The sequence below is a fragment of the Macrobrachium nipponense genome, chromosome 19 (genome assembly GCF_015104395.2).
Source record: "Macrobrachium nipponense isolate FS-2020 chromosome 19, ASM1510439v2, whole genome shotgun sequence".
NCBI lineage: Eukaryota > Metazoa > Arthropoda > Malacostraca > Decapoda > Palaemonidae > Macrobrachium > Macrobrachium nipponense.
In genome coordinates, this window is record NC_061088.1 from 26459373 (window position 1) to 26475119 (window position 15747).

At 36.8% G+C, this 15747-nt stretch overlaps 1 protein-coding gene across 5 annotated transcripts in view; it reads right to left on the bottom strand.

Annotated features, from left to right (window-relative positions):
- Positions 1–9341: 9341 nt before the first annotated feature.
- Positions 9342–15747, bottom strand: part of LOC135215357 (myosin light chain kinase, smooth muscle-like) — a 473102-nt gene continuing 466696 nt past the window's right edge. For 3 of the 5 annotated variants that reach the window (XM_064249925.1, XM_064249941.1, XM_064249920.1), the window contains one exon: positions 9342–11568. In XM_064249925.1, coding sequence (XP_064105995.1) covers positions 11047–11568 — 522 coding nt within the window. In that variant the 3' untranslated portion in view covers positions 9342–11046. The remainder of the gene's footprint in view (positions 11569–15747) is intronic. The other 2 variants (XM_064249931.1, XM_064249952.1) reach the window with 2 other exon arrangements.

A 15747-nucleotide genomic window follows, 5' to 3' on the forward strand; every position in this document is an offset into this window, starting at 1 on the left:
CATTAGCGAAGCAAAGCGTGTGGTAATGGGAGCAAACAAAAGTGCCAACTCTACCTATGCTTCAGAAATAAAACTTATGAAAAGTTCCCGCAATGTAAGGCAAATGATAACTGCATCTGATAATAGGCATCACATACCTGCTACTCCACGGACTGTAAATAATGAAAATCCCCAATCTGTCGAGAAATTTTCATCTGCTAGTGCCTTGGAGTCCAACACCAAAAGTCGTACTTCAATAAGTACAGAAAACTCACCTACAAAGTCAATACAAAGGTGACTAATATGATAGTTGCAGGCTCACCTCCCAAAAAAAGAGAGCCAAAATCAATCAATAATTCAGGAAGCTGTTCGAAAAACACTTCCAACAAGAATAAGCCAAGGTACCAGTCCCAATTAGATAGAGCTTCTTCAGAGCCATCAATTGTCACAGCCACAAACAAAAATGAAAACAAAACTATAATTACAACCAACAAGAAGCGCACAAGGAATACATCCCCAAATAATGATGGCTTTAAAATAAAAACCTCAAATGGGTTCAGTGTTTTGGAAGAGATCTCTCCACCTAGAAAGGTGGTTCCAAAAGCAGTTTCAGCCCAAAAACATGCGAGTTCTGATCAGTCTTGCCGCCCTAAGACAAATGAACCTTGTGATTTGCAGAATCACAGGAGAAATTCTGATCAGACTCAATACCAGAAATATGATCAGCCAAAAACTCTAAATTCCAATTCAAATGAAAAGGGATTAAAGAAACAGTCACTTATAAAGGAGAACTTTCCTCTCCATACTAGGAACAGTACTTCCCCTCTAAGGAGTGGGAAGTAGCACTTTTTACCACCTTAACATTCATGTTCGATATTCTTCAGTGGAACTGTAAAGGTCTCAGAGCCCGTGCAGAAGACCTTAAAGTCTTAATTCATGAATTCAATCCAGGGATTATATGCCTGCAGGAGACAATGTTAGGCAACTCTCCTTATAATCCTGGACTAAATTATTCAGTATTTAACTCCTCTCCCCCAAGTGGTGGTTGGGCCCATGGAGGTGCTGCAATTATTGTTAATAAAGCTCTGCAGCACTCCATAATACAATTAAATATACAACTCTACAGGCTGTTGCTATTTCAGTCATCTTGGAAAAGAGGATGACAGTCTGCTCCTTATACCTTCCACCATATCTTGTTTTTAACAGTGAAGATATTCAGTCCTTAATTAACCAACTTCCAGCTCCTTTACTTCTCCTAGGTGATTTTAATCCCCACAACCGCCTTTGGGGAAGTCGGTTTCTAGACACTAAAGGGAAATTAATTGAAGACATTGATAGGAATGATGTTATCCTATATAATAATGGGTCAATGACTTTCCACAGCATTCATAATCATCATTTCTCTGCACTGGACCTTAGTATCTCTTCAACAAGTATCCACCTTGATTTTAGTTGGTCTGTTAACGAAAGTTTAAATGGGAGTGATCATTACCCGATCCATTTGAAATATGCTGTGAATGGTCCATCTGAAGTTTTACCGAAGTGGAAGGTAGAGGAGGTAAATTGGGATAAATTCAGTAAGGGCGTCATACTAGATAGGGAGTTTGAGTCATTTCATTCTCATCTAGATGCTTATGATTACTTTATTGAATCTGCTCTGAAGAGTGCTGAAGGCTCGAGTCCCAAAACAAAAGGCAAACCTCGTAGACCTGCAGTTCCCTGATGGAATAAGACTTGTGGTATTCTGAGGAAAGTTACTAGGAAGTGCTACAGACGTTACAAAACTGGTGGTTCTCCTCAGTCTACATTAATCTACAAACGTGCTTTAGCCAAGCAACGGCGCTTTTATAAGAGCGCCAAAAGAGAAAGTTGGCTTTACTATATTAATGGAATAAACTCAAAGACTCCACTGAAAGTAGTGTGGCGCAAAATAAGGAAGGAAACTGAGTGGGAAATTTGTTGCGTCACCATTACCCTCATTAAAAATAAATGACACTCTGATCACAGAGCCCACTGGAGTTGCCAATGAGCTAGGAAAACACTTTTCTAAAGTTTCCAGCGCCAAGAATTATTCTCGAGAATTTAAAAAAATAGGAATTCTGAAATGATTTTGGAATTCGATTCAGGAAAATCTGAACCAAACAACTACAGGTTTTCCTTGAGAGAATTGCAGGAGGCGCTCTCCTCTAGTGAATCCACAACTCCAGGTGATGATATAATCATACATGAAATGCTTAAACACCTCCCAGCCGATGCCAAAAAATATTTACTGAAGATTATAAAAAAAATATGTGAAACTGGAATTTTATCCAACGACTGGAAAATATCCATAATTGTTCCAATTAAAAAACCTAATAAAGATGCTTCCCTAGCCACCAGCTATAGACCAATAGCTCTAACCAGCTGTGTGTGTAAGCTGATGGAGAAAATGATAAAAACTAGACTAGTTTGGCACTTAGAAACTAAAGGATTAATATCATCAATTCAATTTGGTTTCAGGAAAAACCGCTCCACCCTTGATCCGTTGCTGAGGCTGACCAACCAAATCCAGCAAGGATTCGCCAAACAATGTCAGACCATCGGAGTATTTTTTGACCTCGAAAAAGCATATGACATTGCCTGGAGAATTGGCATCATGAAAAAATTGCACAAGATGGGCATCTGTGGAAGAATGATCAAATTTATATATTCCATTTTAACGGATAGATTTTTAAAGGTAAAAGTGGGAAACTCTTTCTCCCAACCTTTTGTGCAGGAGGAAGGAGTTCCCCAAGGAAGCGTTTTAAGTGTAACACACTTTTCAGTGGCAATAAATAGTGTGGTTGAAAAAATCTTGCCTCCTGTTAAATGCTCACTTTTTGTTGATGACCTTGCAATATACTGCACAGGATATGATTCATTGTCAGCATGTAAACATCTGCAAAGGTCTATTAACGCAATTACTAAGTGGGCTGATGAGAATGGTTTTAAATTCTCCTCTTCCAAAACTGTTGCAGTAAGATTTACCAGATGCCAGCATGTGGAAGAAGTTCCCACACTTAGTTTAAAAGGATCTATCATTCCTTATGAAAGTGAAGTAAAATTTCTGGGGATGATTATTGACCACAAATTAACATGGGCCAGCCACATAAATGCCCTAAAGATTAATGTGAAAAATCTTTGAATATTTTAAAGATTGTTTCTGGTTTTAGTTGGGGGGATGATAAAAAATCCCTTTTGAGGCTATATGACTCACTGTGTCGCTCCAAGCTAGACTATGGCTGTCAGATCTATTCCTCAGCTTGTAAAACCAAGCTAAAGGAATTGGATGTTGTAAGAACATGGGGTTGAGAATATGCTCAGGGGCTTTTAGAACTTCTGTTGAAAGCATATATGTCGACACAGATCATCTTCCCCTTGATCTAAGAAGGCAAGAGCTAGGGTTGCGATACGTGGCTAGAATGAAAAGTGCTCCCAAAAACCCCTCCTTTCAAGTACTTAAAGAAACAGACTCGTGGAATTTCTCTGGTACAAGAGCTTCTAAACCATTCCAAATTCGACAGAATGAGGATGTTAGGGATAACCATCTCAAATCCCAGAAAGTCCTGGAAGTAAAACATCCTGTAAATCCCCCATGGCTTATTCCTGAAGCATTAGTATGCAAGAAATCATTTAAGAAGAAGGACTGTACTGAAGAAGAGATTAGGGGAAAATTCTTAGAGCACGACGTTACCCATGCCATGTGAAGATTTATACAGATGAATCAAAGTCGGATAGTGGTGTTGGGTGTGCTGTTATCATTGGTGATACAGCATATACAGCTAAATTACCTGGCTTTGCATCAATATTTACAGCCGTAGTCTCTGCCCTAGATTTAGTTCTTCAAAGTAGTGACACTAATTTTGTCATATACTCGGATTCTAAAAGCACTTTAGAAGCTATCAAAAGATTTAATAGCTTTCATCCGTTAATCCAAAAACTTCAAGAGTTGTTTTTTCGTATATATTGTCTGCGTAAGTCAGTCTCTTTCTGTTGCGTTCCTTCTCACGTGGGGATTCACGGAAACGAGGCTGCAGACAGGAAAGCAAAAGCTGCTAGCGCTTTGCCAGAAACAACTTTCAGAAAAGTGCCTCATACAGACCTAAAAGGTCCTATTAGGTCTTATGTATTAAGTAAATGGCAAGAAAGACGGACTTCTCCTCCTCTTGCCAATAAAAGAAAGTATAGAAGTATTAGGAAAAATATACTGCCGTGGCCTTCGTCATTCCAGCTTGACAGACGAACAGAGGTTATTTTAACGAGATTAAGGATTGGGCACACTTATTTAACCCATCAGTTTATTTTAGAATGAAGCAGCCCACCAGTGTGTGCTTACTGCGACGAGATACTAACAGTGGGACACATTCTGATGGTTTGCCCCAGATATTTTAACCAAAGGGAAAGATATTTCCAGGGTAAATCCCTTTCAAATATCTTGGGAGATGAAGCAGATATTTCTGCTCTCGTCTCCTTTTTAAACTATAAAATTTTTTAATAACATTTAGATAATTATTTATATATCATACAGATTTTTAAAGACATTAAACTATTTTTAAAATATATTACGCCATTCATTAAACTTCATATTTTTATTTTATTTATTAGTCACATCTAATTTTATGAATCATCTCTTTCACTAATTCATTAATTCATTTACCATAATTCAACTTATTTAACCTTCACTACGGCGCTGAATGGCCTTCTAGGCCCCAGTGCCTGGGCTTTAGCCCTAAATATCATACATCCATCCATCCATCCAGAGAGGGAATCATCCCTGTGGAGGGCTGGACATAAAACCAAACTGTGAACACAGTGAAGCTTCAAGTAACCATCAAAGGGTTAACTATCGGAACTCTGCTACATAAACGTTATCGTTAGTTGCACTTCAAATAGTCTTCCAACATCAAACTGCTAATATGACAAACTATAAAATGCGAAATGATTCCTTATAGTGGAGATGAGAAGACATAGATTTAAGTCTAGTATTCCAGAAGACTGTTGAATTTGATGCTGAAATCATCGATTTTGAGAAAAATATAATGCAATGATTAAAACATAATTGAAATGTGAATTTCATATTTTAAAGACAAATCTTATATGGGATGAAATTTAAAGACGTAGGGTTTTATCTGCTGAAAGAATTTTTCTTTTATCTTCAATACTTGTGGAGATATTAGCATTTGAATAGCCGGGCCCGGTCGCCTGTTTCCAGTAATGACTTCGTTTCGCTCGTAATTAGCGCATTACAGAATATGAACAAAGCAATCATGTACCATTTGCTTCTATAGCGCCTCAATGGCTTGGTCGGTATGGTCTTGGCGTACCACCTTGGTGGCCGCGAGTTCGATTCTCGGGCATTCACATTGAGATGTGAGATATGTGTATTTTTGGTGATATAAGTTCACTCTCGACGTGGTCCGGAAGCCACGTAAAGCCTTTGGTCCCGTTGCTGAATAACCACTGGTTCCCTGCAACGTAAAAACTCCAAACAAACCAATTGCTTCTGGTTATGTTTATTCTTAAAATCATCAGCTGATTGCATTTTACCAGCATCACTGTCTTTAGTTGCCGAATGAAACTTAATTCAGAGAAGTTTCTTTCGTGTGACGGATGAATAAAAATGTATTTGATTTTTACTTAGGGAGTTACACTAAAACAAGTTTTTAACATGGCAATTGTAACGCAACTCTTAGTAAACGCGTGTTAGTTACGGTAACTAACATAGGCAAACAGCTGCTAATTAATATAAACTACAGGACGGTAAAAGTTTTAGCGTAATTTTTGGAGTTTAAAGCAATGTAAATTAATCAAGAAACAGTACAAGTTTACGATCTCGTATCCGTAGTTCTTAAAACCGAAAAACTCTAACACTCGAAAATATTTTCTGGAGAAAAGTAATCATTTGCAAAGTTTAAATAGTACAGCTGTGTTTACAATAATGAGGATTAAATTTTTTTTTTGCTTGGTGCATTCAATTACAGTATTTTAAATGTGTTAGCATATTGGTACTGCAATTCCAGAACAGTACGTCATTCGCATTTGTTATTGTTTACATCTTCGAAACCTTGGCTGATTGAAGTATATCATAGTTTTACTAGACCACTGAGCTGATTAACAGCTCTCCTAGGGTTGGCCCGAGGGATTAGATATTTTAACGTGGCCAAGAACTAACTGGTCACCTAGCAACGGGACCTGCAGCTTATTGTAGGATCCGAACCACATTATATCGAGAAATGAACTTCCATCACCAGAAATAAATTCCCCCGATTCCGCGTTGGACGAGACGAGACACGAACTCCGGACCACCGGATTGGTAGCCGAGCGTGAAAACCACTCGTCCAACGAGGAACTAAGGCCGATTGAAAACTACCAAGACCACCGGTGATTTATAATAGGTACTACCGACAGCTTCGTTGCCATGAGTTGCTAGAAGAAACATACCGTAATTTGTTGATATTTTTTCTTATAGATTAACAAAGTTTGGTTTTAAAAATATTCATTACTTTATTGTAAAAGCTGTATTGTGATTTCGCTAGTTCCGTCACTTTCGCCTATTCCAAAACGTTTCACAGCCTGCCCTTGATTCGTTTTATTCAGCCTCGGCTATAACCTGCTGTTTTAATTTAAGAGAGATGAATGAAAATGTATATCATTTTGGCTTATGGAGGCCGCCATTTAGAATCGGCAAATTCTAACAACTTGTCTACTTGATACTTACGGTAAAGGACGTCTTAGTCAGCTTTTGCTCGATTCGGTTGTTCATTTCGTTACTGTATATGGATATCTTTCCGCGTTTACCTATTTAGATATTTTGCTGTTTCCATTGAAATTATTATTTTAAAATTAGTAAATCATTCTTATAAGCGTTGTAGGGATGTATATATTAAGAGTAACAGCTGTAGGAAGCTAATGTAAAATGACTTTGGGTGTTTTGAGATGATGGTTTGGGGTGTATTTTTATTTGGAATATTAAATTATTTTAATGTGATAATTTAAAGTATATTTTTGTTTGAACTATTAGATTAGGCATTGAACTGTTAAAATAGGCAGCTAGTTATAAAGGTTTTACTTTAAGGGGTGCAGGGTATAAATATACTTTATAACAAAAACACGAATTTATGAAGTAGGACAACGATATATCAGTTTCTTATATACCGGTGTAGGCTTGGATGCTTTTATCCGCTACCTCGGTGACCTGCTATATTGAATTTCTTGGACCTAATTCACTACTTGATTTTTCAGCACCTACTCAACTGTTGAGTGGAGTATTGATAGAATGGTTTGGCTTGTAGAGTGGACAGTCATAGATTAATATCATTTGCCAGTTTTCTGTTTTGACTTCAGTTGTGATTTCCTTCAGTCCCTTAAATTTTTGCTGTCTTATATTGTTAATGTATATATTTCAAGAAAACAGAGTATTAGCCTACATAGTCTAGTATCAGGTCTCACCTACTAACCAGGAATTTCTTCATATAATGTTCAGTATAAAACCTTCTCTTTGTTGTAAATGTGCAGTAATTTTTTTCTGCAAAAATATTTGTGTAATTTGTGAAAGCAAAGAAAGGATCAAGATTAAAAAGCTAGACAATAATATGATATTGAGAGCTACCGAGATTATCAGATGGAAAAAGGAAGCAGCATCTTCATTGACTTTTAACACCTCGTCTCAAGACTTCGGCACCACAGTCGAAAGTATTATCAGAAATGAACTGGTATGGTTCTCTTTAGAGAATAAGCCTGTGATTTAATGATATAAATTGCATGCTTGAATGGTTGTCGTTATCATAAACCTCATTTTTCTGCTCAATTTTGTGGTTTAAAGAATTAGCTGGGTCTATTTTTGTGGATTTTGACAGCACATTAAACTATTGGTCATACTTTATACTACTGCATTATGTACCATTTTGCCTGCATTTTTCGTGACAATGGTCCTAAGGAATTTTTTTTTGGAACAAACTAATGGTATGTATGGTTGTCTTTAAGGCAAAATCCATACACCGTAGGTTTCAGCTTCATTTTCGATGACTGTTCAGTCAAGTGGTTTTTTTTAGATAAAGCTTATGATAGAGAGAGACACATTCTCATTCCCTCTAGGTTTGTTGATTTCATCCAGAACAAGAGACTTGATTTTTATTTGCTTTACAGGTTGCAATCAAATGTTTTTCAAAAGTGCAGTATCCCAAATGCATTAAAGGTGCTTTGGATCTAACTCAAATTACTGTATATCTGCACCTCAAAGCAATTTCAGCATTGCTCAAGACATTAATCAGTTGTTCTCGACAAAGACATATCCTGTGAAATCAGCAGCTGAATTCTTAACTTGGAACCTTCACTGATGCGACTTTCCCTTAAGTGTCTGAGAAGCAGTAGAGTTATCAGTTTTCTTTTAACTGCTGTCATTCCAATTCACAGAGCTACCCGGCAGAACTAAAGCGAAGTAAGGTACCAATATTGTAGACCCTAACTGGAAATTGGCCTTTTCTCGTCCCAGTAAGGGTGAGTTATTTTTTAGTGAATAATACCTTACAGTATGTTGGATTGTAACGGGCATAAAAGACCTAATAGTACTTGGTTTTGTAAAAATATAGTACACTACTGCTGTGTTACTGTCAACAGGGAACCATCTCTTACACTTCCTCTTGGTGTTTAGAGTCTTTGTTTCCAAGTCGGGGAGTTTATTTACCTTTAGGAGTTGTTTCTTAGTTTGGCAATTAATTACCATTGGGATGATCTTTATCTTATTATTTAAACAAGCATTGAAACTATGGCAGAAATCTTGAACTTTGTCCAAGTTGAAATTATCTGACTCTGGGATGTGGTTCTCCAAGTAATTCCTTTTGCACACCTCACCGTTAAACCTTTTCCAGGCTTTTTCAAGGATGGGACACTTTCTATTTGGTTAAAAGGGCTTGATTTGGTCTGGACTGAATGTTTGCCATTCATCATTTCAGTTGTGTGAAAGTTATTGTAATCATAAAGTCTCTGTAGACATTTGAATAGGTTGGTAATATTTTGGACAAATTTTTCTGATCCTAATGTCCTATATTGTTGAATTCAGTTCTTTAGGCCTTTGTTCAATACATTAAAGGCATGATTATACTTTTATTAGTTCTGTGAAAAGGAAAAACTTGGGAAAATGTCTATTCTAAAATTTTGGTGTACAGTATCAAGTTAAATTTGCAAGTATGAACTTTTAGGCTTATGAGCATTAAAGTCTTCTCAAGATTTAGCGCAGCTAATTTTTTATATGGTAACAGTACTTATATAGGAATATTTGCAATTGCTGTAGTATGTAGGGTTGGGCATGATTTGCACCTCAGAAATGGAATAGGCAAAGCACAAAATTCAAATAAATCTTTTAATGTTCTTAACAACAATATCATGCACATAAATGGGTGATGTATCTACAATATCACAATACCAGTAGCTACACAAATACTTCATTAACCACTCGCTATCTACATTGTATGTATGGGATGGAGAGAATTTCCATAAAGGAAGAGGTGGTACATGTTCCAATGGCCAATTCCATATTTCTACAATTGTGTGACAGTACAAAATTTTAGAGTTTGTGGAGCTTATCAGCCTGCAGTATCTACATTTAAGATATACAGTGCTTAGTTACCCCATATTGTTTCTCTCATTTAACATAAATATCTACAATCAGTTGGTTAAATATCATACTCATTAAATTAGCCTTCAGTAATTAAAAGATTGTGCAGTACTGTCAAACAATGTAAAATGTCTTGATGGACATTACCATTATAACCTTCCACTCATGGTCTTAATTTTTTTTATTACAATTGTATAGGATATTTCAAACTAAAAATTACCTATTCTTGCAGAAATAATTTAATTGAAACTCAAGCACAGGTAAATGCTATAATATTTAATCTATTAAAAGGGGCATTAGGTTTGCTGTAATTAAATTAAAGTTACAACATTAATGATTGAAAATGAGGTTAATTTAAGATGCAGTTTCACTGAAACACTTATGATTTGGAAAAAAATGTAGGAATAAACATATGAATATCTTGAGGATTCGATACAGATGCAAGAGAAACATGTGGAATGATGTCAGGCAAACAATCTAACTAGATCATCTATACAAATTTGTTTGGCACTGCACTGAAATAGATAATGATTATATGAAGCCTGTCATAACACACACAAACATCAAATTCACAGGAAATTGGGCTTTTATATCACCAAAGAACGGAAAATAAAGATATGGGACCATAGAAAGCATCGGCAAAAGTTTTAATTTCAGGCACACTTTTGTCCAATTCTTCCTATGGTAAAAAAAGTAAGGTTAATTCATTTATATAATAGTTTCTTCCATTGACTTGCTTTGTGATGCTATATAGTTCATGATAATTCATATACATCATCTGGTATATATACTGTATATATAAAGGTATAAGTATAAAAAAATTATCATCAGCCTCCCTCACGTGAGTAGAACAAGGCTGGTCGACATTGTTACGAGCACTTCATATTTCTTCTTGAAATGTCTCAAACACAAGGGACATTTTTGAAGTCGTTAGAAGCTCTGTAGCTAAGCCTCAATATAAGCCAACACATTTTGTTGACAATTCACGACCCAGTCATGAAAAAGTAGAAAGTGTCTAATCGACTCCATGTATGAGGACATGGATTGAGTAGACATTGCATATCCACTAATAGAGGAACTTCACCGCATTTCCAAGGTCCAACACCATCAGATGCACTTTGAACAATGCGAACACACCTGCTTTGCTAAAGGACATGGACAGCTTTGCCCTTTGCCACATCTACTTGTTCGTATGATACAGCTAAGTACAATAATTATGCAGTTAGGTATAAACACAAAATTTTTCACCGATAGGCAACTGTACTGAAAAGTAGAAGGAAGATAGCAAAGTAGCTACTGTTTCCAAAGTTCCATTATATTTACACATTATACAACTTTCATCCTCAGCAATTCAGTCCATGGACATTATTAATACAAATATATATAGATACACATTTTTACGGTATGCTTTTTACAATTCGGCAGGTCCTTTCAGTTTAAATTCTTGAATGGGCATTTATCATCGAATCAGCAGCAGCAGATTTCACCAGCAGAGCCTCCCGGGATATCTTACGTTGAGAGGATCCAAATCCACTCTTGCTGATATAATCATCATCACATACGGCAGAGTCCACGGATGACTGCCAATCTAGAGAAGGTGTCTTTCCACTTTGGAGAATATTACGTCCTGTAACAGCACGACCATTAGTCAGACCAAACTGGTTATTTTGAGGATTTTGGGTGTTATCATCCACACTAAAGGAACACTCACTAATACCAGAATCGCTCCTTTCGCTGATAACACTGCCTGAAGAGCGGGTGACAGGAGGACATCCCTTCGTCTTGGAAAGGGAATTCAACCCAGGAGAATTTGTAGGAGGGGGTGTAGATGGGGAAGTAGGTGTGTGGGCTTGGTTCTCGGGAAGAGGCGACAGTCGGGTAGGAGATGATGGCTGAGAACTGCGACGATTAGCTAGGTGGGTTATACGTCCAAGGGCACGGATGGCATTACCAGTTTTCTAGAACAAAAAGATTTAGTATAGCACACCATGCTATTAGTAAAAAACACAAACCAAAACAACTAAATTTTGTAAAGGATTAAACTAACCAATAAACTATATTTCTAAAGGATTTGTATTAGGAAACAGGGCCTATTTAATCATGAATATTCAACACCAACAGGATAAAACTGAACTAATAAATGTTTGACAGTATTTAAAATAATCCTTTGCAATTTAGCACATGAGTTTTTTCGTGTAGATATTTCCCTTGTTAATGATTTTTCCTTGTTTCACACGAGTATTATTAACAAAAAATTCTTAGCATAAAACCAACATTAACCCTTATAAACTTTCATTTCAGCTTCCTTGGAGAGAAAAAAATTCAGTTCACTCAGTCAGATTCCTCCTCTCAAAAGAGTACACCACAACTAGAAAAGACTCCTTCCCCTTCATTCTCATTGCAACTAGTGCCGATGTACTACGAATGCCAGTGTTGTCCTTCATTCTCATTGCAACAACTAGTGCCGATGTACTACGAATGCCAGTGTTGTCCTTCCTCAAGGCAGTTTGATTTTGAGTAGATCCATCAACCCCAATGCGATGTCAAGCATTAATAGGCCGTCGAAAGGAACTCGACTTTTAAAGTAAAGAGAAGTACCCCAAGACATTCAGAAGAGGGCATTCATGTTGACATGTATAGTAACCTAATCCATCAATACACCAAGGCCCTCAACTACAGGAGAACAGGCATCATTACGTTTAGAACAAAGACACAACCCAGATATTTGCACAAAATTAACACATGTACATTAAATGTACAAATGAACACCTACCTAAGAGGTTGCTTGTAATGTCAGGTTTAAATACTTTTGAGCTTTCAGCCCTAAATTAGGAGCGAAGATTTCAAATCCTATGCCACTGGTTATGACACCAGTAGAAAGACTACGTCAAGAAGAAAATAAATAGTCCTGCAAAAAAAACTTCAACACCAAGATTCTAGGAGGCCTGTCAACGGCGAGATTATCAAACACCAAAATACACAGAAAGCTATTAGTGTAATGTCCTTAGGACATGAAGACCCTCAGTGCCAGGATGATGCAGAGGAGATGGAATATATTCTTCATCACAAAATGTCAAGTAATACTGCTTCAAGTACACTCTGAACAATAACTGAAGTGCTGAGTAAGCAGAAGATATGCAGCATAGATAGTAAAGTCCCTTAGTAACTTAGTCCATCAACATCAAGGTCTTTGACTATGGTGATGTTTGATGAACCACCATAGTGCAAGAAATTGTTTTGGAACAGAGATTCCACAAGCAAACATCTGTGATGTACAAATATTGTAAATACTTTATGGGGCAAATATTTCAAATGTCAAGTTCAACTAGTCGAAGGCATGAACTCCACCCAGGTTGTGTGTAGATGAAAGTCATATGCCACTAGTTACTCAGGAGACAAATGACAAAAATTTCAACACCAAGATTCTAGGGAGCCTGTCATTGGCGAGATTATTCAACACCAACATACACAAAGCTGTCAGTTTTATCTCCTTTGGATATAAAGACCCTCTCAATGCCAGGATGATGCTGAGGAGATAGAATATGTTCAACACAAAATGTCAAGAAATACTGTATCAAGTAAACTCTGAACAAGAGCTGAAGTGCTTAGTAAGCAGAAGACGTGCAGCCCAGATAAAAAAAAGTTCCTTAGAAACTCAGTCCATCGACATAAAGGCCTTTGATGAACAAATATTTTAAGGTTCTTTATGGGGCAAAGATATCCAATGTCAAGTTCAATTAGTTGAAGGCATTAACATCCAGAAATTAAAAATAATTAACTCCACCCAAGGTTGTGTGTAGACGAGTCTCCTATGCCACTAATTACTCAAAGGACAAATGGCAAAAAGAATGGTCGTCATAAATGTCAAGGAGAGTGTCTGTAAGCAAATTCTGGAACAAAACCTTCAGTACGTACGAAAAGTCTAGGAAACTTGTCAATGGCCAGGTAATTCAACAGAAATGAGTGGATTGAGGTGCTTTCTATCAGTGATATGTCCTTCAGATATAAAGAGATCCTCAATGCCAGTGTGATGTTGAGTAGATAATTAGAGACCCCTCAATACTAGTGTGATGCTGAGGAGAATATATAATCTTCATCTCAAAATGTCAAGTAGTACTGTATTAAGTAGATGCTGAATAAGAACTCAAATGCTGAGTAAACAGAAGACATGCAGCACATGTTGGTTGATTAACCACTATAGTACAGGAAATGTTTTTGGAACAAAGATACTAGGCATACATTCCAGTTTTACAAATATTGTAAATATTACTTTATGGACCAAAGATTTCTAATGTCAGCTAGTTGAAGGCATTAACATCAAGATATGAAAAGTAATTGCCACTAGTCACACTTCAGAAGAAAACCAGTCCTATTTGTAAAGAAGAGAGTATAAGCAGCAGCTGCAAAATAAACTTCAGCACTGAGCATTTAGGAAACTTGTCAATGGCTAGGAAATTCAACGCCAACATATACAGCAATGAGTGGATGGAGGCGCCCTCAATGCCAGTGTGATGTTGAGTAGATTTATGAAGAGACCCTTAATGCCAGTGTGATGTTGAGTAGATTTATGAAGAGACCCTTAATGCCAGTGTGATGTTGAGTAGATGTGAAGAGACCCTTAATGCCAGTGTGATGTTGAGTAGATGTGAAGAGACCCTTAATGCCAGTGTGATGTTGAGTAGATATGAAGAGACCCTTAATGCCTGTGTGATGTTGAGGAAATATAAGTTAACATTTAATACCAGATGGTACTGAAATAATAAATTCATCACAAAAAGTCAAGTAATACTGTACGTATTAAGTAGACTCTGAACACGAATTCGAGTGCTAAGTAAGCAGAAGATATGCAGCATAGATAGAGAAGTCCCTTAGTAACTTAGTTCATCAGCATCAAGGCCTTTGACTACTGTGATGTTTGATTTAAACCACTGTTATACTGGAAAAGTTTTTAGAATGTAGATAGGTACCAAGCATATGCATGAAGTAAAAGATACGGAACAAAAATTTACGATGTCAAGTCAACTAGTTGAAGGCATTAACTCCACCCCAGGTTTTGTTTAGAAGCAACACCTATGCCACTAGTCAATTCAAAAGACAATGATAAGAAGAAAAGCAGTCTTATTTGTCAAGTAAGGAGTCTATAAGACACTTCTGCTACAAAAACATCAGTACTAAGATTCTAAGAAACTTGCTTGTCAATGTTGAATGCTAGGTAATTCAACACCAACATACACATCAATGTGTGGGTGGAGGTGCTTTCTGTCATAATACTATGTCTTTAGATATGAAGAGACCCTCAACACCAATGCCAGAGTCAAGTATGTACTGTATTAAGCGGACTATGATAAGCAGAAGACATGCAGCACAGATAGAGAAGGCCCATTGTAACTTAGTCCTTGAGTATTGTGATATTGATCAACCACTTACAGGAAATATTTTTGGAACGAAGATACCAAGCATATATCCATATAAAAATGGCAGATGATTACTGGCAAAATAGACAACTATTTAAGAAGTTGCTAGGAATGCCATGATGTGCAAATACCTTCAACAACCAGATGGCACTTCTTGATACCCAGGTGTTTTGATACTTGACATCTACAGCAATTTTGATATTTGACATCTACAGCAAAGTCAAAGTTTAGAGTTCAGCATATTTATCCATCATAGGATCATTCTCGTTAAGATTTCCTTCAAGTCAACTGCTGGCAACAAACAAGATGGGGTCTACAAAATATTGATTGTTCAAGACAGGATCTTTGCGAGGTATGCTGAAATTGTCAGGGCCAGTGATTCTGTCACCTGGAAGCCTTGTTGGACACCTGACTGAGAAGCTCTTGACTAAAATACATGGTACAAGCTGTCAAGAGAAAAGAATCTTAACACAAGGCATGAACTTTAATTTTCCGAGTTGCTGAAATGTATTATTACTTCTGACAGTATCTATTTTGTTTTCCCTTAAAAAAAAAAAGTTCCTTCAAACTCTCTAGAAAAATGTTATATCTTTCTCAATGATTTTTTTTATCTATTAATTACGGAGATCTGAATTCTTTTTTAATTATGGTGTGCTTGGGCAGATATTCAAAACTATTTTTGTGTTTTGTAAACAATGAAAAATAACCACTATGAAAGTACTA